The sequence below is a fragment of the Gouania willdenowi genome, chromosome 8 (assembly GCF_900634775.1).
Source record: "Gouania willdenowi chromosome 8, fGouWil2.1, whole genome shotgun sequence".
Taxonomy (NCBI): domain Eukaryota; kingdom Metazoa; phylum Chordata; class Actinopteri; order Blenniiformes; family Gobiesocidae; genus Gouania; species Gouania willdenowi.
Window position 1 is genome coordinate 17,045,844 of NC_041051.1, and position 19,258 is coordinate 17,065,101.

The 19,258-nt window shown below is 38.5% G+C and overlaps 2 protein-coding genes across 2 annotated transcripts; one reads left to right on the plus strand and one right to left on the minus strand.

Annotated features, from left to right (window-relative positions):
* The first annotated feature begins 156 nt into the window (after nt 1-156).
* ndel1b (nudE neurodevelopment protein 1-like 1b) lies at nt 157-9,215 on the plus strand. The gene is made up of 9 exons (XM_028454868.1): nt 157-307; nt 2,884-2,980; nt 5,153-5,306; nt 6,486-6,634; nt 6,725-6,861; nt 6,967-7,134; nt 7,215-7,306; nt 8,610-8,755; nt 8,841-9,215. The coding sequence occupies exons 2-9, from the start codon at nt 2,895-2,897 to the stop codon at nt 8,929-8,931; spliced, it is 1,023 nt and encodes a 340-aa protein (XP_028310669.1). The 5' UTR covers nt 157-307; nt 2,884-2,894; the 3' UTR covers nt 8,932-9,215.
* A 1,267-nt stretch (nt 9,216-10,482) lies between these two features.
* Nucleotides 10,483-19,250, minus strand: LOC114468154 (acyl-CoA synthetase family member 2, mitochondrial-like). The gene is made up of 16 exons (XM_028454867.1): nt 19,092-19,250; nt 17,632-17,827; nt 16,530-16,658; nt 14,173-14,226; nt 13,961-14,079; nt 13,670-13,832; nt 12,839-12,934; nt 12,616-12,767; nt 12,446-12,537; nt 12,298-12,374; nt 12,099-12,206; nt 11,860-12,011; nt 11,640-11,781; nt 10,811-10,921; nt 10,660-10,728; nt 10,483-10,578 (listed from the first exon to the last, which is right to left on the minus strand). Exons 1-16 carry the CDS (start codon nt 19,220-19,222, stop codon nt 10,528-10,530), a joined length of 1,842 nt encoding a protein of 613 aa, XP_028310668.1. The 5' UTR covers nt 19,223-19,250; the 3' UTR covers nt 10,483-10,527.
* Between the last annotated feature and the right edge of the window lie 8 nt (nt 19,251-19,258).

The window sequence follows — 19,258 nt, forward strand, 5'->3', positions numbered from 1 at the left end:
AAGCGCCATCTAGCGATATATAATACAACTACAGTGGTGGAAATTTTAAATCTAGGCGTGGCGAAATTGCGTCAACAGTTTCAGCGACTGCCCTGCCCACTTCTGACGTACACTGACGTAAGCACGTAGTCACGTTTCACCAGTTACGTAGCTTCCGGGAGACGCGTTGGCAGTTTCCTAAACACGGGTCTGATTCTGTTCCAGTATCCGCCGAGGCCCGGAGAGGGAAGCGAGTGTGTTCTGTTACAGCGGCTAAACACGACTTACAGGAGGCATAGGACACTCTGAAGCTGTTTCACATGAGCAGGTAGGCTGTTTTATTTAAACACTCGGTTTAACACTGTGCTGTGCTGTTTAGCTCGAGCTCTGTGACGTTTGTGGATGACATCTCAATTTCGGCCACAACTGTGACAAATGCCATTTCAGTGTTAGCTCACATTGAGATTAAGTGACATTCCTTCCACTCGTTTTTTTCCCCCGCTTGTGTGTTTAAAATATTCATATATATGTAAAATAAGCTTTAGTTCGGCGTACAAACCAGCTGCCAAGCTATCTAGTATCATACACCAACAGGCAGCCACAGGGTTGTTTAAATGACAGAAAGGTGAAACCTGACCATTCAACTATAATGTATTGCTGCTGTAATATGGTGAAAGTAATCTAATGACCTGATAATTAATCAGTTCAACAGAAGATACAATTTATACAACACAGCATGAAAAGGTTTTGGTTATTTTGTTTTCATTAATGATCAATGACGATCTTTAAATGAGTTCCCTGTCTGTGTTTGTATGTCTCTAATCTCTCACCTCCTTTTTCTACAACCTGATGTAAACATGACTTTATCAAAAGCAAAAATATTAAACTAATAGCCAATAGGGTTGTGTGTATTGCCTGACATCTGGCGATGCGATTCATATCCCGATAAATTGGTCACGATACGTTAAAATATATCCCGATATTAAAATATAAGGCGATTACATGCGAATTATATATATATATAAGTGTGTGTGTGTGTGTGTGTGTGTGTGTGTGTGTGTGATTTAATCTGTAAATTTGTATAGCTTCATGAGAACATTATGTATGAAAGATATTTTATTGGTGTATTTTACACTCAAAACATTGGCTTTAACATGCCATGTGCCAACAACTTAAAATAAAAAATAACATACAATCTGTCTGTGGCTTTTAAACCAACTTTGACTTTAGTGCAACTTAACTGAGGTATATGCCGAGAACAACAAATAAATGCTTTTTAGATTTAATTGAAAAAACACAAGCTTGTCAACACGCCCAGGTTTTAGCGTCTCCTGCAGTGGAAAAGACTTTCCTGGTTAAATAAATATAAAAAAAATAATAATAAAAATCGATATGAATGCATTTAGAATCGATCCGAGAATCACGCGACGTAATATCGTGATATATCGCCTAATCAATTTGTTTTTTTCAACACCGCTAATAGCCAAGGTTGTCATGTATTTGTTTGTTTTATTGAGCCACAGGTCAGTGATGTGATTGGACACTCTACATCAGACAAATAGATCAATGACTCAAGATAACCCCATTCCAACAGTGGCTGGAATTCCTGGTTGTCTGCTTTTCACCTGATATGTATCCACTGTGAAGCAATGTATTTTGTAACCCACTAGGGCTGTGCCAAATTGTTTAGGAATAGGGTTATGGATAGTTACAGTTAGGGTAATAGAGCTAAAATAAATAAAAAAACTTAGTATTTCTTTTTCCCCTCAACATTTCAATCAGATTTTTCAATGTTTGAAGAATTCTATATTCAACAACATTCTTAATATTGTATTAAACCATTTTCTTGAACCACATAGGCATTAATATAAAGTAGCCAAATTACATCTAGAACCTTTATTATTAATACAGGCATTAACCACATTCTAGAGTGGTTTAATGTGTAATGTCCATTCTCGAGCAGTGGACTGACACGTGAGGGTCCTTTACATTTGAATGATGTCATTTTAGAGGAATGTATAAAAGGAAGAACCTTAAATTGTCCCCCTGAGTCTAGACCGCTCTCTTGAAAACAAGCATATCCTCCTGATCCCACCCACCCCAAGCATAATCCAGTATCTATAGACAAACATTTGTTATTGTCAAAATTGCTATTAATGTTTTTCCCACTTATTTGGACAGAAAATGCCTTAAACTGTCACAAAACTAAATCTTTAGTGACTGCCAGTCCTGTCTTCAGGAAATCCTTATAAGCCCTGTAAATTTACAAATGTGTCTGGCAACACAGCAGCAGTCACAGCTGGATTGCTAACATGCACAGCCAAACGTCCACAGAGTCTCTTTCTACATGTGGAAATTCACTGTAACTAACCACCATGTCCTTTACTATAGGAGAAGTGAAATTTGAGAATGAGTTTGTGTTAAAGTTGAACACTTTTTAATGATGTAACAAGAAGAGCAGCTTTGAGCCTTTAATAACTCTTGTAATCTGTGGTAATTAAACGTAATGTGTGCTAATAGTTGCATTAGGTTATAGGCTGAGCTGTGAAAAGGTAAAGTGTTATTGACGTAATGAGAGAGAGACTTTTACTTTCCTCATAACGTTCAGCTTAGTCACAGTCAGAATGACGCTTTTACTTTGTTGGTCAATCGCGACATTGAAAAATAGAATGACGAAAGCAATGATTAGGTGTCTTGGCTGTGTTGATTATTATTATTTTTTTTTTATGGAGACTGTTTTTTATTTATCTTGAAAAGAATGAGCACAATGTTAAATCTTGATTCTGTGATAAGAAGGGAATGTACTGGGCCTGATTGCTGAAAAACAAGTGTTACGTGATCAGTTTTTGAGTGACCACCTGCTTTATTTCTCTTATTTTTTTAATTGAAACGTGTGTTTCCCAGGTTGCCCTGACATGGATACAGAGATGATTCCAAAGTTTTCGTCAAAAGATGAGGAGGTTGATTACTGGAAGTCACAAGCCCTGAAATATAAGAAAAGGTAAGCAATAGTATTTCAGACTGTGGGCTTGATGGATTGTTCATAGACATTTTCTTTCTTATGTGAAAATGATGTTGTCTTCAAATCATTAAACAGCCCGTGTTGGTTCAGAGCATAGAAATAGTTTTTAAGAATGTTAAATTAATTGTTGTTGAAATCTCCATTAGTCTTTTCTAGGGCTGGGCGAATTTGGCAAAAAAAAATTTATTTTTTATTTTTAAAGAAAAATTTGAGCTTCGATTCGATTATTGATTTTTTTTTTTTTGATTTTTTTTTTTCAATGCACCTAAAAATGACTGCAGACATCAGATATATTGTCAAAAGTGCAACTGTATTGCTTTGATTGTCCTCAAGAGTTAAATGCATTGAACAATCCCAAAATAAAAAGTAAATGAGGCTCTGTCATTCAACAATTTCAAGCTTTAATCCAGGTTTAAAGTGCAACAGCAATGGCACAGTAGCTTAAATTTTCTGATTAAAAAATCAGATAACTGCATATTTTCTAACATTACAATTAAAAAAATAAAAAACTCTTCTCTTAGGATCTCAGCACAGTGCGAATAAAAAATGAAACATGCCTGTTGCACACACATAGCCTACTCAAAGGGTAGACACATGTAAACAATGAGGCTGGCTCACATCGCGCTATGGTAACCCACAAGGACGGAATGCGAACAAGTCCGAAAAAACTGGTGGGAAAAAAAAACTAATAATTATTAATTTTTTTTAACTTGAATTTGCAAAATAAATAGCTTTTATCTACAAATTTGATAAATCGATTTTTTTTGCCCAGATCTAGTCTTTTCTCTTTGTGGCTTTGGGGCTCATCACCATTTGGAAACTTTTAAAGCAGTGTGTGTCAAAGGCCTCTGGGTTTCTAAGGAATCCCTCCTGTGGGTACTGAGAGGAAATGCGTCAGCTGCTGGAAAAATAACTTCTAAGCACATTGTCCACAATGGTTTCTTGCATAAGTCTAGAGATTTGCTTTCTATTAAGATGGCCATGTGGTGAAATCCCCTGTCACTTATATCCATAACCAAGCTGTAGGACATTTACACATATTTTTATGTCAACTCAGTGTCATTTTAATCACACTGGTCTCATTAAACAATGAGCAGCAAAGGGCAGAGCCAGCTCAAGTGTAAACAGAAAATACAGGAGCGGGCAGCCTGTGTGACTCTGGTATGTGTGGAACGACCGCGCACAACAACTGATTCATAGAGTTCTGTGCCAGAGAGCCACAGAGAGGTCACTGACTCAGTCAGCTGATGTCACCCCATCAGTGTCACAGTCACTCACTCTGACAACTCTGTAAATGAGATTTAATTTTACTGAAACAGATTAAAAAATAACAATACATTTGTGTTTACATTGCCATTCAATGGATTAGATGAGGCTAGTGTTTGAACACTTCCTTAGTCCTACACCCTCTCCTTCTTCTGTTAGTTCACACACTCAATTATTTTCTCTTTTGACCTTTAACCTTTTCTATAGCTAAAAGCAGCTGTCAGGATGACATTTTTCCCCCTTTGCGTTGCCGGAGCCACCTCGTGTCTTGTTCACATGTCTCAGAGCTGAACTGAGCAGAGTATCTAACATAATAATAATTGAAAAAAAACGGAGCTCTAAGAGTTAAATATACTCCTTGCCTGAAATTCAGTTATCTTGTGGTACCATGATCATTCACACTTTAACTGCTTAGAAGACATTTTTATTTCCATTAATAACGATACAGTAGGTCCACATGTATGGGCATCCCCATTTTATTGAAAAATTGCAATGAAATGTGCAATCCTGATCCGATTTACCTGAAACTCTGTAAAGTAAGTGAGAAACTAACCTGACATAACTGAGTCGAATTTCGTAAGTACAGTACAGTATTAAAATTGGTCAAAATCCATTAAAGTGCTTTCGACGTAATCCTGCTAACAGACAAACTAACAAATACATAAACACCAGTGATAATAGTCACTCCTTGGTAGCAGTAAAAAAATAACTTTTTTTATAAATTTTGAGCCGCTTTCAATGCAGTTTTATTTCAGGCCGTACAGAAATAAGGTTACACATTCAGGTCTTCTCTCAGCTTATCTTAGTTTTTAGTTTCCTAGAACTAACAATGCCTGACATTTATTTGACCATGACTCGTTTGCGTTTCTCTGCGTTATAATCCAGCTGCCATGAGGCACAAGAAGAACTGCAGGAATTCCAGGAAGGGAGCCGGGAGCTGGAAGCGGAGCTGGAGGCGCAGCTCAGTCAGGCCGAACACCGACTCCGAGACTTGCAAACTGAAAATGAGCGACTGAAGAATGAAGTGGTCAACCTCAAAGTAAGGGCACAGAATATGTTTTAACGCACTTTGGCCTTTACTGTCTGCAGGGAAAGGCATAGATAAGAGCCCATTGTGTGTGTGTGTGTGTGTGCGCGCGCGTGTGCGTCTGCACAGTCGACCTTTATAAGGCGTGTTCTAATCCTGCAGCTCTCCTTAAGTGGATGTCAGGAGGATGAAGGTGGATATAGAAATCTACAAGGACAACTATAGTTCTTTATCACCGTCACTATTTCACCATCCTGGACAATCAAGATTGTAAATCACATTATATAATCGACAGTGACAGCACTGCTGTGTGACATGTGATTTTTAGCTGCCAGTGCTAGCGTAACAACACTGTAAATAAACCATGAATAGGGCCTTTGTGGTTTTGATACTCACGGGCTGAAATAAAGGCATGATGTTCCTGTCTTTGTACTGTAAAAGCTCTGAGGGATCAAAAGGCCCTTTCAAAGTAAAATAATTTGGAAAACTGTCATGATTTACCCCTACTGTTCCTTTTATTGTGAATTATTTAACTGTGTACCCTGTTGAAAAGTGTTAATGCAGTGTTTTTCAACCTTGGGGTTTGGATCCTATGTGGAGTGGACTGGAGTTAAAATGGGGGGGGGGTCCCCTGGAATGTCTAGTAATTGGCAAAAAAAACAAACAAAAAAACACTAAAATTCTATTTTATTATTGTTTTTATATATATTTTTTCAAATACACATTCTTTATTCTTTGTCTCAAACTTCACGACAGAATCAACATCAAAACATGGAATACAGATGTCCTAATTATTATACAACAAAAAACAAACAAAAAATAGATTTAACACAAATTGTACATATGTATCCTTCAGTTTGAGAACGGGCAGGATGAAGCAAAAGCTTATCTAGTACACATAAATAAATACATAAATATCCAATAACTGCATCCTATACTTCAACTTTCTTATATAAATCCATTTTAAATAAAATGCAGTATAAAATTTCTGAGGTGGCGCACTTATCATTTTTTGCACTAATCCTTGCTAAAAATTCTAAAAAAAAAAAAGAAAAAAAAAAACATCTCTGGGGTTGCTGTACATTTGAGGGGTCAAAATGGGGTCACGGCCTGACGGGAATCTCTGTGTTTTTAAGATAATCTTGCTTCTGAAACTCTTGATCTGTAACGTACCACGTTCCTCTCTGCTAGGAGAAGCTGGAGCATCAGTACGCCCAAAGTTACAAACAGATCTCTATGTTAGAGGATGACCTGGTGCAAACACGCAGCATCAAGGAGCAGCTAAACAAATATGTCCGAGAGCTGGAGCAGGCAAACGATGACCTGGAAAGAGCCAAAAGGTGAGAAGGATATCTAAGGTACAAAATGACATCTCGTCAAAACCCTCAAACCTCATGTAAAACTATTATTTTTTTTTTTTCAATTTCTAGGGCAACAATAGTGTCCCTTGAAGACTTTGAGGGTCGTTTAAACCAGGCCATTGAGAGAAACGCCTTCTTAGAGAGTGAGCTGGATGAGAAAGAGTCTCTCCTCGTGTCCGTTCAGAGGCTGAAAGATGAAGCACGAGGTAAAGAAGAGTTTTCTGACATACTTTCACAGGCTGAGGTGTATTTGTGCAGGAATTTGGAAAAAACATTCCATGTGTTTTTTTTTTTTTTTTCTGTTTTGGCAGACCTGAGGCAGGAGCTGGCAGTACGTGAGCGGACCACAGATAGAATGTCAGCACCCAGCTCACCCACCCTAGACACTGACAAGACAGACTCAGCAGTGCAGGCCTCCTTATCCCTACCAGCAACACCCATAGGGAAGAGTATGGAGCATGCCTTCATCGGTCCAAAAGGTTCAACCCAGTTCCAACTCAACATTAGCATGTACAGCATTGTTTACATGTTGGTGTAATGTTTCTCTGATATTTTCCAGCACTGACCAATGGCTGTGGAAACTCGTCCCTCACGCCTTCTGCAAGAATCTCAGCTCTCAACATTGTTGGTGACCTCCTGAGAAAAGTGGGGGTATGTTAACAATTACCTCACATTTATTTAAAAACCCAACAAGGCCACAGCCTACCCTCAAATATTTATGCAACTCCATGTGGCTTAAGTCAACAAATGGCCTATGATTGCATTGAAGGGATTCTCCACTGTTTTTACAAATGTGTTTGATTTAAAAATTTATGCCTAACAAAAGCCATTATTTTGCACCATATTTGTTTTTATTAACTTTTAAAAATGGGACTATTTTATTTATTTAGAACTTGTCTTCTGCCATCTTGAAATCACGTCTCACAGCCCAATTTGCCTGTAAAAAAAACCCATTGTTTTCTATGTGAGTGAAGAGTTCAGCCTTCTTTTTTGGTCATTTAGCAGATTTTTCAGTCAAAATGCCAGTTTATGCTGCTTTCGGTTTCTGTAAATAATCAGCTAAAGTTAAAGATGTCGATGTAACTTTTTTGGTTTTTAGAAAGAGGACAGTTCCCACTCTGCGGGTTTGGAATGAAGAAGAGCTCTCCTAAGAGACCTTTACCCTCCTTTAAACAGTGCATGGCTAACGCTCTGGTGGCTGAAGTTAGGTGTAAATTAGGATCAGAAAGGTTTATTTTGCCAAGTACAGTTTTAAAAAACAGCACAGGGAGTTTGACTCGATAGTCGGTGCCTAGAACAAAAAAACAAAACACAAGCCAGCAACAGTAATAATAATAATGATACATATAAAGGATAGATAGAGGATCAGGATAAAGGATAAGTTATTTCTTTTTTACTTTTATCTTTTAGTTTTTACTGAAGATAATAAAAATGTAAATAAACATAGACTGTTGAAGGACTTTTATCCTCAGGGTTTGTGGGTTAGATCTTCTAATAAGGACATTTCAAAGGTTTTAGGCTACATGAAAGATCCCTTTAAGATGGCATGGCAGATGAATGTTGAAAGATTTTTCTCCTTACTGGCTGAAGTGTCATGGATCACATGCACTGCCTTCATGGGCCACCAGAGGGTCTACATTTTCTGAATTACTGATTTAAAGGTTGATCTTTAGCTAATTCATTATCTTTCCTTTATGTCATTGGGCTTAACAGCAAACTTTAATTCCAGATTATGGTGAAGGTAAAAAAAAAGGACCCATCAACCTAAGCTCAATTTTCAAATTAAAACTTATGGTAACATTATACAGGGTTGGTCTGTAACATTTGCTATTCAGTCTGCTTTGTGTGTTTACGTGTAAATGCTTATAGTGAGATTCTCAATCTAACCGTAGAATGATTGAAACATATTCAAATATGGGGCTAAACACAGGTTGTTTTTTTTTCTCCTACAAAGGCTTTAGAGTCCAAACTTGCCGCCTGTAGGAACTTTGCCAAAGACCAAGCAGCGAGAAAAAATTACTCCACAGACAACGGTTCTCTCATCAACAGCAACGCCACCAAGTTCTCCCACACTCTTCACACCACTTACTTCGACAAAACGTAAGGGTTTTCAAATGACACATCAAATGGGATTTTTTATTTTTACACGTGTGGTTTCCTTACTGGTTGTGTGTTCATGTTACAGCACTGTTAACGGATTAGACCCCAGCACCTTGACCGCTACAACAACATCCAGAGCTGTATCTCCACCAGCCATGCTCCCTCTGAGTGTGTGATGTGTCGGATGGAAGTAATCCTCCTAACACTATATCAGAACTTTAAGAAGAAAAAAAAACAAATGTGTGGCTGGTGTGATGAAGGAATCTTTAAAAAGCAAGTATTATTATTTTGAAAGTGTTTTTTTTTTTTTTGTTGGATAATTCTGACCATACAACAAGTTTGCCTCCAGTTTGAGCTCACAGCACACGGTTCTAGTACGTACTTGCATGTGCCTACAGCTGTACTGTTTACTGCTTGTATGAAAGTCACAGGTCATACTGTTTCTGTCTCTTTCACGTGGCACAGCAACTTATTTTTCACCGTAAAGCGTCTATGTTGGACAAGGGTCATTAACCTGACTGCACCTTCAGATTTTTGTTTGTTTGAACCTTTTAAATTCACTCATTTTGCACAACTGAAGAGGTTTTTGTTTTGAATGTGTCATATTTAAAAAAGGGATTTGTTAATACTGAATTATTTATCAGAAAGATTACTTCTAAATGCATGTTTTCCCTTTTGCTTTTTTTTTTTTCCCTGTGTAAGTGCATGTGTGTGATGTGAGGTTGGAGAAGTATGGGGTGGACCTCGCAGTCACATGACTGACCGAAGTGAATGTTGATTGTTTGAAGCCATTGCAGTCGCAGCACAGTCGTTTCCTCACAATGTGCGCTCGTTTTTTCCGCTCAGTCAGCTGCATTTAAACACAATGTGACGCACTGCTGTTTTCAATAGAATAGAAATGACTTGATTCCAAGATGTTCACCCTTAACCTTTTGCTACCGGCGCAGTTTACCTCATCGTGGAAGGTTAGAGGAGAGAATTTGGCTGTATGGAATAACCCGCCCTGTCACACTAACGCACCTAAAAACAAGCAAGGAGTGTCTCCTCTGTTTCGTAAGATGTCTGTTGTATTGTGGCCTTTCTCCGTCCCACATTTGACCTGTTTTATCAGGTGTGTAAAAGCAATTTGATTAGTTTAGTAATTTGATATTGGATTTTCACCTAGTTTTCCCATTTGTGACTGTGTATATTTATAATTATTGACCTCGCACTCAAGGTTCACCAAAAGTTGGTTATTCTTCTGTGGCACCATCAAAGTTTCAGTGTTATTTACCATTAGATTAATCTTTTGGCCACAGAAGGATCTGGTTATTAAAGTGTTTTTCTCACAGTCAATATATATATATATATAAATATATGTCTTGTATATATGGTACCTGCCTACCACATTGTAAATAATGACGTTTGGCATTGAGGTCTTATTTATTTCAGACTGCATGGCATGTGTTCAAATAAGTTTTATTACTGTGCAGTGGTTGAAGCCATTGTATTATGATATCCGATTGTTTGTCAGAATTGTTAAAATAAAGGTTGAGATGATACATTTTGGTGAGTTGTTCCTCTGTTGGAATTAGTTGATCTAATAGCAAATATTGTGAATTACTTGTGCTGCACATGTTTCTGAGTGTGTGCATCAACAATAACCTTTGTTAAAAATGTCTACATCAGCAAAAATGAAGTGGTAATTGACATTCTATGTTGCAAAAGTGTTATTTAAATCATTCCAGTAATGTAAATATGAATGTTTATTGAATTTACTGGAGTCTACATAACTAAAGTCTGAGTTTCTTCTCCATTTCTGCCTGTAGCTCCTTCTTCTTGATCTGAGGCCCAAAAAAAAACAAAAAAGAAGTTACAATTCAACATGTTCTTGTATTTTAGCTTCAATGTGAACAGGTTTTTACCTTTCCAGACGCGGTCAGAGGGTAACTGTCCACAAACATCACGTAGTGCGGGATCTTGAAATGAGAAATCTACAAAAAAGAAGGAAACGGTTCCATCTTCGCTGTGATTCCACAGTGACTGTCACAAAATGCATGTATGGTCTCCTCTCACCTGGCCTTTGCAGAATGATCTTATTTCTTCTGTACTGGAGCTCTGACCTGCCTTCAGTCTGATACAGGCACACACCTGCTCACCCAGCCTCTCATCTTTCACTCCAACCACCTGAGAGGCAGAAGAAGCACTGTGATAACTTTAACACGACTTTAGGACAGACATGGGCAAATGACGGCACGAGGGCCACATTCATCTTTTCAGTCTAATTTTGTGTGGTCTGAAATGCACAGAGTGACCCAAAAGCACACAAATTATCAGAGAAATACACGTAAGGACAAGAAAAAACACCCCTAATGACCCTGAAAACACAAAGTGTGACAAAAATACACAAATAATTGTACAAAATTGCAACAAAAATACCCTTTGTTCTTTTCTGTATTCTTCCTCAGATTATTGTAAATGCTGACATGAATATTGATAATGTGGCCCTCGAACCACAAAATCAAATTTTGTGTGGCCCCCTAAAAAAGCGCACAGAATGACTCCAGAAGCACACAAATTGTCAGAAAAATACACAAAAGGATAACAAATATACACAAAATGATTTCAAAAACACAAATTGAAAGGAAAAATACACAAAACGATAAGAAAAATACACAAAATAACTCAAAAACATAAATTAAAGATGAGAATTGCACAAAATAACAAAAATACACAAAACCCTTTGTTCTTTCCTGTATTCTTGTTCAGATCTGTCATTATTCCAAATGTTGATCATGTGGTCCTCGAATCGGACAAATTACATTTTTGTGACCCCAGCTGTGACAAAAGATGCTCATCTCTTATCCAACACTTTATGACATACACTTGTTCATTATTTTCTCACCTGCACCTCCTGCACTTTTGGATTCTTGTAGAGAAACTGTTCGATCTCTGCTGGATAGATGTTCTCCCCTCCTCTGATGATCATGTCCTTTATGCGTCCTACAATGCGACAGTATCCCTGACTGGTCAGACTGGCTGTGTCACTGTAAAGAAAAGGGCATTTCTGTTGGTAACCCACAATATAACAGCATATCCTGGTATTGTGTTCCAGTCTAGTTTACCCAGTGTGATACCAGCGGTCTTGGGTGATAGCTTCTTTAGTTTTGTCAGGATCGTCCCAGTATCCGTGCATCACACAGTAGCCTCTGATCAGCAGCTCTCCTGAAGCTCCCACAGGCACAGTCTCTCCTGTGGCAGGATCCACCACTTTAGCCTGAAAACACACACACACACACACACACACACCATGTGACAGTGCCACGCTGAGCTGTAGCTTATTCATTTAAAGTGAAGAGCGCACCTCTGTGTGACACATGATACATCCCACTGTATCTGTCTTCAGCTCTTCATTGTCTTGAGGGAATCCCATAAATGTAATGGGGCTGTTTTCAGTGGTCCCATAACCAATCTATTAAAACATAATAATGTACATATTTCATTCTTAATATGTAGAATAATTTTTTAAATTTATTATATTTGATTTATTTTGTTAAACTCACAATTGCGTGTTCTATATTCATCTCAGTTTTCAGTCTTTTGACGATCTCAGGAGCACATGGAGAACCTCCCATGAGTCCTACAACAGAACAAACACATAATAAAACGCCTTATACTATGTAGTGTTAGTTTTGACTTGTAGTCACTAACCAGTTCCAAGTGATGTTAAGTCATACTTGTGTAAGTCCTGCTGACTTAGCATGTCTGTATACATATTGGGCGTGCCATAGATTACATGACATCTATAGGTCAAAGATACAGAGAAAATGTTTTAAACAATATATTGATGCCAACTCAGATCTGTGGTGTGATCATTTTACTTTTCTTGTTGAACTGCCTTCAAGTTGGCAGTGCTGTCGTAGCCTGAGGAAGGGAACACCAGTGTGATGCCATGCACTGCCATGCTTATTCCTCCAAGCACAGAGCCAAAGCAGTGGTACATGGGTACAGGTACACACACACGCACCTGAGGCTGATTATTGAACGAAAAAAGAAAGCTATGACCACTTTGGTTTTTAAATCCAGAGACAAGTATCCACTTACTTTCCAATGATAACCCATTCGGAGACCATAGAAGTGTGCATTATTTACAATATTGTGGTGAGAAAGAGTGGCTCCCTTTGGTGTTCCAGTGGTTCCCTATAACAAGAGAAGAATGATGCATTTTACCCCTTAATCATATCATTAACCCTCCTATTATCCTCAAATATTAATAACACCTTTTACCATTGAGGTCAATCTGACCCCAGGGATATTTACCTCCAGAAAATGATTTTTAGAAAATTGTTTTTGTGTCAGGCACTTTGTTTATTTGTTGAATACATAAATAACCCCTTGATGATGAAATGACTTCCTCTCTAGCGCCACCATCAGGCCAAACTTCATATAAAATTCAAATTCATTTATGTTGAACCCTATTGGTTGAGGTGGTGATATGACCTTTCCTGCAGCGTCACCATCAGGTCAAACTTTCAGTTCTAGAGTTAGTGGATCTTGAAAATCTTTCATCCAAATCTTTTCTAATTTGGGGTGAACATTCATGATTCTCACAGAATAAACCATAATTACTGATGATTGTGATCAATCAATCAACACAGCTAAAACAGCTTGGGGTTAAATTCACCTGAGAGCAAAACCAATGCGTGCAATATGTGTTCAGCACATTGAAAAAATATTATTGTGATAATTTTATGCTTTATCATTTGTTTCTATCAAATTAGGAAAAGTCATGAAATATGAAGCAAAAAATGTAGTCAAGTATTATTTTTTGAATGATAAACACTGGATGGGGTCAAATTGACCCCAAGGTTAATAGGAGGGTTATTATGCATTGTGCATGTGTGCTTTTGAAGATAGTGTAATACTGAAGGTTACTGATGTGAACTGGATGTTGATGGCCTCATCACAGCACAGCTTGCTCTGCAGCTCCTTTAGTTCAAGCTGATGCCGACTGTCTCCTGCTTGCATCACATCCTCCGTGTGCAGCGTCCCTGGCTGTCTGCTGTCAGTCAGGATCACCATACGCAGGTGGGGCAGTCTGCACAGACAAAGGCAATGATGCATTAAATTGCACCCGAAGAAATATGATTATATGATATGAATACAATTAATTGTAGACATGCTTATTTTCTCAATGACAGCAAGGAACTGTTTGGGAAACGCTACCTGGAGCTTTTAATCATCCCAGAAGAAAGAGAACTGATTTCTGGGCAGATTTCTTTCAGTACCTCGTAAAACTTCTGGGTTTTGAAGCTAGTTGGACACACAACTGCTTTACACTGAACCTGCACACAAAACAAAAAGGTTTGACTGTGCCAAAGTATTCCCTTTATTCCTTTTTGTTTTAACACACTGTGCAATAAGTTTTTAGGTCTTACCCTCTGCAGCGCAAACTCCAACTCATTTCTTTGATAGGCAGGGTTCAATGACACCTGAAAAGGACAACAATTAAAGCAGGTATCATTAATATTATTTCCTCTTCTTAAAATTTCATATGGCATAAACACCTAATTATCTTCTGTATTAAATTTTCTTATTGAGTGAATCTTTGATTAGTGCAGCTGTCATTTAACCCCTAGTGTGCGTGTGTGTGTGTGTGTGGCCTTAATACATAATATTGATCAATTGATTTGAATGCTTTTCTACCATGTGATGTGGGGTGCACGTTAATATTTTACCCCACAAGTAAGAGTAAAATTGGCACTGTGACTGAAATAATCTTAAAGAGTAACTAAACCCCATGCCTTGATTATGGGTGGGGCTCCTGGAGCAGCTAAGACACACCCAGTCTATTGATTGATCGGTTGTACTTTATTAATCCCCGAGGGGAAATTCAGTTTCAGTTAAATCCCGACCAAGAAACATGAAAAGACAATCACATATAACATGGGGGGACAGGAACGGGAGAACTGTGGAGCAGCCCGCAGCAGGCGGCGCTCCGTTTCATAGATGAGAAATATGGAACAATGGGTAAGAGGAAGAGGTAAAAAAAAAAAACAAACCCAAACTAGGCCCTCGTCAAGAGGGGCGGAGTTTGGGATCATGAAAAACTCCTCAGCAAACATTGCGACAAAAAGCAACCAACACAACATTCAATTCAATACAACAGCGCGTTAGCACGAGGGGGATGGGTCTTTAGGATGAGTAGTTCGCAGATCAGCCACAGGGTGGCGTTGCCCTTAAGTCCTCGCCTCCTCCTGCCATCTGAAGGGAAGGAGGAGGAGTTAAGGCTGGAGGAAACAGTGAAAAAAAACGGGTTGTGTGTGAAAGTGTGGGGGAGTGATCATCTGAGCGTAGGCCTTTTTTCTGGGACTGCTGCTGTCTCTCACAGTTCTCCAATGCTGATGACATTGAGAGTTTGTTAGCCGAGACGAAGATCCCAGGTGTTCGTGGGAAAGTGAGGGAAAGGTCAGAGCGTCAAATCAACATACTGTCCATGGAAGAGTGTGGAGAGAAAAAAACAGACCTTGACAACAGGCTGTTCATCTCAGGGTTCCGAATGAATGAAGATAAATTGTTTTCAGATGGGCTCGTCACAACATTGACTACCATCCCTATTGTTCCTGGTCATTCACATCCAATAATCCAATAATGTGGCCATTTCCCTTGACACAAACTCTCCACTCCTCCTTAAAAGTTCACCACGGTGGATTTCATTTGAGAGTTCTGAGAGTTTGGCCCCTTCCGTCGATGACTAGCAGCTTTTCAATAATGCTGCCAACGTAACCCGAATTTTGCGGTAAATCAGGAAAATGCCAGTTCCAATCAGCAGAAGACCTGTTATCATAATTCCAATCTGGTGGACGTCTTCCACATCCTCAGGCTCTCACATTGCCCGCCCTCCTTGTTGAGAAATTTGACCAATAGCGTTGAGAGACCAGCTGATCATTTCCATGATTTAGATTGAGGATCGGGATGCAGATAGAGGCTCCTATTAGTACAAGACAAAAACAAGACAAAGAGCAGCAAGCAGGAAAAAAAAGGAGGGAGCGAAGGAAAAAGTGTCCGTCTCCTCTGAGAGCAAGGAGGGAAAAAAATAATATACTATACTATAAAATCTCCAATGAACAATATATGTTACGTTAACTAGCTACTATACCTTTCTAGTCACTCTTCTCTCAATCCAACCTACTCTCACAAATTGTAGAGCCTACATGTGCTAGTTTTTATTAAAAGGGGCGGGGCTAACAATGCTTGTTTGTGAAGCAAGATAGTCCCAAAACGTCACATGATCTTGTTCTCAGCCAAAAGCAAAAATCAATTGTAATAGTCGAGTTTCAACCCATAGGGTGCAGTCACTGACATTTTACAACTAAATATGCCAAATTGAAATACTTGGGCTAAAATGTTGAGAGTTGGACCAGGATCAATCAAACTGGTATTTCTACTGAATACAGGTGAACTTTTATGTAGAGCTGCATTGACTAAAATTTCCCAAATCCATTCGATTCGATTGACAAGAGCCTGATTTGATTTTCGATTCAGTGACAGAGTAACTAAACCCCAAAACCACTTTTTTCTACTGAATACATTTGTTCACCTGTTTTTTCTCCCTGATGTGTCTTTGACTTTTCATGAGCTATGGTAATATAAAACCTGCCACAGCACAGTTACTAAATAACTTTCCAGAAGCGAGGCACGGGTCAATGTGCTTCTTCAGGTGACTTGACCGTGACTATAAGATAACATTATAAATACTGGTATAGTCAATATAAGGTGATACACACTGACTGACCATAATTATTCCAGCCTTGGCTGAGGCAAACTGAAAGAGGATCCAGTCATATATGTTGGGCCCCCAAATTCCAAGTCTATCACCTGGTTTCAAACCCAGGCCCAGGAGCCCTGAAGCAGCTTTGTCAACCTGCAGAGAAAAACAAGCAGATGCTTCACTAAGTGCAGAGCTTCAGTTGTTAACAGCACATATTATTACTAGGGATGTAACGATTCACTCAACTCCCGATACGATTCGATTCACGATACGATTTTCTCACGATTTATTTTACAAAATGGGAATGTTGACAAATGACTGAAAAATATTGCTTTATTTTTTTGGGGAAAATACTATACTATTTTCCTTTTATTTTTCATTGTCAAAAGAATCCCTTGATAAACTATGCAAAATGATGCAATTTAACTAAAAATAAATCTTGAATGAAATAAATAAAGGAATAATACAAATGAAGAAGAAAACTATTAATTTAAATTCTGGTTCTATAGTAAACAATTCAAAACTGCTATAGTTCTTTTTCTTTTTAAAAGTGCAACTGAAAATGTATTTTGTGCCTTAAGAATTGGACTTTAAAAAAAACAAAAAAACAGTCATTTTACTGTATTTACGTCAGATATTTGTTTAGACCAGCAGAGGGCGCTGGTAACCCAGTGGTCGGTTGGCATGCAGTTATTCCACCAGTGAAGAAGAGACGCTATGCTAGCAGACAGAGCTAATAGAAAAACGTGACTTTTACAGATATTCACGTAATATTACAGATATTCTTTCGGTGCTAAAGGAGTAAAGAATCATTTATGAGCATGTTTAACAGTAAATGGCGGCCAGAAAGAAAATAGTAGCAGATTCCGCCCGTCACGTCCGCTTCTGGAAGGATTAATATATAGCGCCCTCTGCTGTTTAAAAGAAGTACTGCGATTCAATTTTCAGAGCATCGATGTGAACCGTGGTACCTATGAATCGATTTTTAACTGCCTTACGATTAATCGTTACATCCCTAATTATTACATTACAAAACAAAGGGTGCAAATGTTTGTTTTGGTTTCTAATTATAAAAAAATGTCCACTTGTTTATTCTGATAAGTTCTTGTTGAAATTTGAGACACACATCTTCCTGAAACTCTGCAAATGTTTTGCGGATCCCCTCCTGGAAAAAGACCACAGCCTCTCGATCAGGCCAGCGTTGGACTGCAGCATCGAGGCTCTGGCCTACAGTCAGAGGCAGCAGAGACACAGTAGAGGTGGCATGAACATAACTGCTGGTCAGAGGGGGCCCATGAGGAGGACCGTCTACATGGAGAGACCTGCGAGAACAAAGGGAGATTTAGGACTTTTGTTTTTATTGATCATATAATATTCCGATTCTCAGAGAAACTGAGATACAAGAATGACATCTATGTGTAATACATCTATGATATGAGTTTCACTTTCTGAAACAATTGACAAAAAATATTGAACCATTTCCATGATATTCAATATTTCTTTTTTTTGTACCTGTACTTTTACAATAATGGACTTGATTTATATAGCGCTTTATCACCACACTAAAGCAGTCTCAAAGCGCTTTACATATCAGCTCATTCACCCATTCACTTTCACATTCACACACCAGTGGGACAGGACTGCCATGCAAGGCGCTAGTCGACCACTGGGAGCAACTTAGGGTTCAGTGTCTTGCCCAAGGACACTTCGACACATAGTCAGGTACTGGGATCGAACCCCCAACCTCTCGATCAGAAGACAACCCTCTACCACCTGAGCCACGGTCGCCCAACAAAGATGGACATTTGTGATTCAATCGTATTGTGTTATGTACAATTCTTTTTTAGTTAAGTTAGAAAAATGCAAGAAATTAGCAGGTAAAGGTTCTTCTTTATTTTCCTCCAACATTCTGAAAGTGCCTGACTGTTTTCTGCATCTGTGGTTCTCTAACTTTTTTGGCTCAAGTACCCCCTTTCTGTTATTTCTGAATCCAAGTACCCCCCTTTGTTTAATTATTCCATTTTGCTCAGAATACTATGAAAAAACTACTATAGAGCATAATGATGGAATGATGAATGAAAACACACATTTTAAAAAGAATCTCACTTTGTAAATAGGTGGAATGAAACAATATTTATTGCCTCCTGAATAGATTTATTTTCAGTTGTTATATATTTATTCTAATTAAGTCATTTCCATCATCATTATGATGATTATCTTTTTTTAACTAAACGTATTTTTAACGAAGTGTGTATAGTTCTGGACCCGGGCCTAAGACAAATCTGACTATTGTTCATGTACAGATCACAAAATTAAGGATATTTCACCCAACTTTGACGTAAAATAAAACATGAGTCGTCCATGATTCATATACCGCTGATCTTAGTACTTCCTAGACTACTTGCATGCATTATATTGAGTACTTTTACTGTGTACTTTTTTAGTAATGTTCTCTCAAAATCCTGTACAGATCAGAAAGACACGTCACGCGAGCAGAAAGTGGTCTTTACTGTGCTCGAAGACAGTTTTTACGCGCTTGGGTTTATGGCACTAATGTGACGTCATACCCCTGGACTTTAAACTTACCGACAACATTGGAGCCCAGCTGTGCTGCATGGTTTCCGTGAGTTTGTTCTAAATCCATTCACACATCTGGGTGAGCGACAGGAGCGCAACAGGGACGAAGACATCAACACTGACATGGACCTCATAGCCATGCAGTCTGACCGTCACAAGACTTCATAAATTCCTCC